This window comes from Alnus glutinosa, chromosome 4, assembly GCF_958979055.1.
Source record: "Alnus glutinosa chromosome 4, dhAlnGlut1.1, whole genome shotgun sequence".
Lineage (NCBI taxonomy): Eukaryota > Viridiplantae > Streptophyta > Magnoliopsida > Fagales > Betulaceae > Alnus > Alnus glutinosa.
In genome coordinates, this window is record NC_084889.1 from 35,206,302 (window position 1) to 35,208,679 (window position 2,378).

General features: G+C 35.5%; 1 protein-coding gene across 3 annotated transcripts; it reads left to right on the forward strand.

The window, feature by feature from the left end:
- The first annotated feature begins 348 nt into the window (after positions 1-348).
- On the forward strand, positions 349-2,378 carry LOC133867206 (uncharacterized). 3 transcript variants are annotated; one of them, XR_009900007.1, is made up of 3 exons: positions 414-959; positions 1,391-1,497; positions 1,943-2,158. XR_009900007.1 is itself a non-coding variant. In XM_062303917.1 (3 exons), the coding sequence occupies exons 1-3, from the start codon at positions 484-486 to the stop codon at positions 2,162-2,164; spliced, it is 699 nt and encodes a 232-aa protein (XP_062159901.1). In that variant the 5' UTR covers positions 414-483; the 3' UTR covers positions 2,165-2,378. The 3 variants fall into 3 exon arrangements, 1 of the variants encoding a protein (XP_062159901.1); XM_062303917.1 differs by having other exon boundaries at positions 414-853; positions 1,943-2,378; XR_009900006.1 differs by lacking the exon at positions 1,391-1,497 and having other exon boundaries at positions 349-959.

Below are 2,378 nucleotides of genomic sequence, written 5' to 3' on the forward strand. Positions count from 1 at the left end.
TACCAATGCTTAGATTCTAACCTCTCAAACTACCACTTTCTGATTTTTTGGCCCCATCCGTTCATTTATGTCGTCAATTCTAAACAAAAATCCGAAAATACCCCTCATACACTTTGAAATTCCCACGGTTAAGGGAGGGGTATTTTTGAGTTTTTAGCTAATTTTTGTTAGAATTGATGGCATAAATAGACGGATGGAGCCAATAAATCAGAAAGTGGTAGTTTGGGGAGCCATAATCTAAGCATAATTGGTAGTTTGGGGAGTCATCCGGAGAAAGGGTGGTAGTTTGGGAGGCTAAAATATATTTAACCCAAAAAAAAATCAAGAGGAAAAGGGGTGGCTGCCGAATTAAAACTACAACTAAAAATTCTCCATTCTCCATTTAGCCGTGCATGTAAATTGTTGTTCAGATGGTATAAATTGCGGTTTAATACAAGACTTCCAAACAAGAAAAATAAATCAAAGGAGAGAGGGGTGCTATATATGGTTAAAAAGGCTATGAAAATTAGACTTGTTTTGATGATGGTGGTGGTGTTCGCTATTCTTCCTCATCAAGCTATGGTGCAAGTAGAAAACCCTTCCTTTTTCTATGATCACTATCTTAATCATCCTCCCTCTCTCACTCCTTTTTTGCATTCCCTTCCAAGTATCTCACTCTCTCCATATAATGATGCTAAACCTCGAAGGCATCGTTCAAGGAAACGAAATCGTCCCAATGAAAAACAAAGTCCTGGTTCAGTGAATACTCCTACGAAAGAAGAAGAGCAAGCTCGTTTTTTAAAATTTGAAGAAGCAAAAATAACGTGTCGCAAAGAGTGTGCGATGAAGTCCAGAGAGAATATAAAAAGCTCAGGTAAGGGTCCCAAGATCAGGCCAAGATATCGTGAATGTTTCAGTGATTGCATAAATAGAGAAATGCATAAATAGAGAAATGCAAGAGCTCTATGATTTTGAATTCGGTATAAATTCCTAACCCTTCTCTCTCTCTCTCTCTCTCTCTCTCTCTCTCTCTCTCTCTCTCTTACTTTTAATTTAATTTTGCGTAGATTCTTTCCTAATATATGGTGTTAAATAATGGCATCCACAATGCATGTGATGTTATTTACAAATTAAAACATCATATGGTCCCTGACTAGGCTCATAGTAGTTCCCACACTTGACTATTATTAAGTTGAGCATGCATTATTGACATAGTAATTAAGCAGCTGTTGCTTGAAAGAAAGCAATTAATTCATACACGAGGATTAATCCAAGTACTGTTTAGCATAATAAACAAGCTAGCCAACATTCTTCAGTTGGGATTAATAATATGATGTTAGCTCCTATAACGACCAAGTGGAAATTAAGAATCAAATGCTAAATAGGATTGCCAATATTTGCATGACTGCAGCATTTCTACTCCCCCCTCGTCCTTTCATGGGCAACAGAAGATTCCCTGGAGGAAGCTGGGGGATAATTGTTCGTCTACCTAGCTCTGTTCACCATGAAATCCAAAATGTACGTATAGTCTATCTAGTTCTGTTTAATTTGTAGTATACTTTGTAAGATTTTGGTCTTGGTGTATTTTCCATGTTGAGATCTTCAATGAGGAAAAGTATGAATTGTAGGTTGATTCCTTAACAACAAATTAATCTCTCTGCAACTTCATGCATCCATCTGTTTTAAATTTCTCTTTTCATGAGCTAACACTATCATGAAGACCTTATGTGCTCCATACTCTTTTTACACATTCAACTTAGTGTAGCTGACTGATTCTCTTTTAACTCTCTGTTACATGTAGTTTTTATTAGCAGCATACTTTGGTAGTTCTTTAGATTATCAGAACATCTGCTTTAAGATTACAGGATCTAATTTATTTTATTAATATTGTTTTTCCCTCAGTCCACAACTGAATTCGATACCATGGTGTCTTACTAATTAAGATATTGGATTTTTTTCTCAGATTGATATATCATGCATGGGGCAGAACTTGTTGGATACACAAACCTTGAAGCAAGTAAGAGATGCTGTTTGGCTGCCTAGATTGTTAGAATCTGTAGATTCCACTATGTCGTTTGAAGACTCCTATGATGGATCTACACAACATTTGATGTCTTTACATTATAGCAGACCATGCGAATTGGAAATATATATATATATATATATATATGATAAAGTTTATTGAGTCTTACTCTTTCGCAAAAGGCATCTTAAGAAAATAGGTTTGTTCAAGGCTTACAAAGCTCACAATCCAAGTATATATACCTTGAAAATATGAGACTCTTAACGGTATAAACTTAATTTTGATCTTTCTGTATGGTTCAGTTGGGTGGAAGTATTTGAAAAGAAAGATCTGCATGGATTTCAGCTTTTAGTTTAAATGGCTTGAATAAATTATG

Bases quoted from the DNA above. Each gene is read 5' to 3' on its own strand.
- LOC133867206 (XM_062303917.1), top strand. From the start codon at position 484: ATGGTTAAAAAGGCTATGAAAATTAGACTTGTTTTGATGATGGTGGTG. The intron at 854-1,390 runs GTAAGGGTCCCA...GCATGACTGCAG, and splicing joins AGAGAATATAAAAAGCTCAG to CATTTCTACTCCCCCCTCGT. The intron at 1,498-1,942 runs GTACGTATAGTC...TTTTTTTCTCAG, and splicing joins TTCACCATGAAATCCAAAAT to ATTGATATATCATGCATGGG.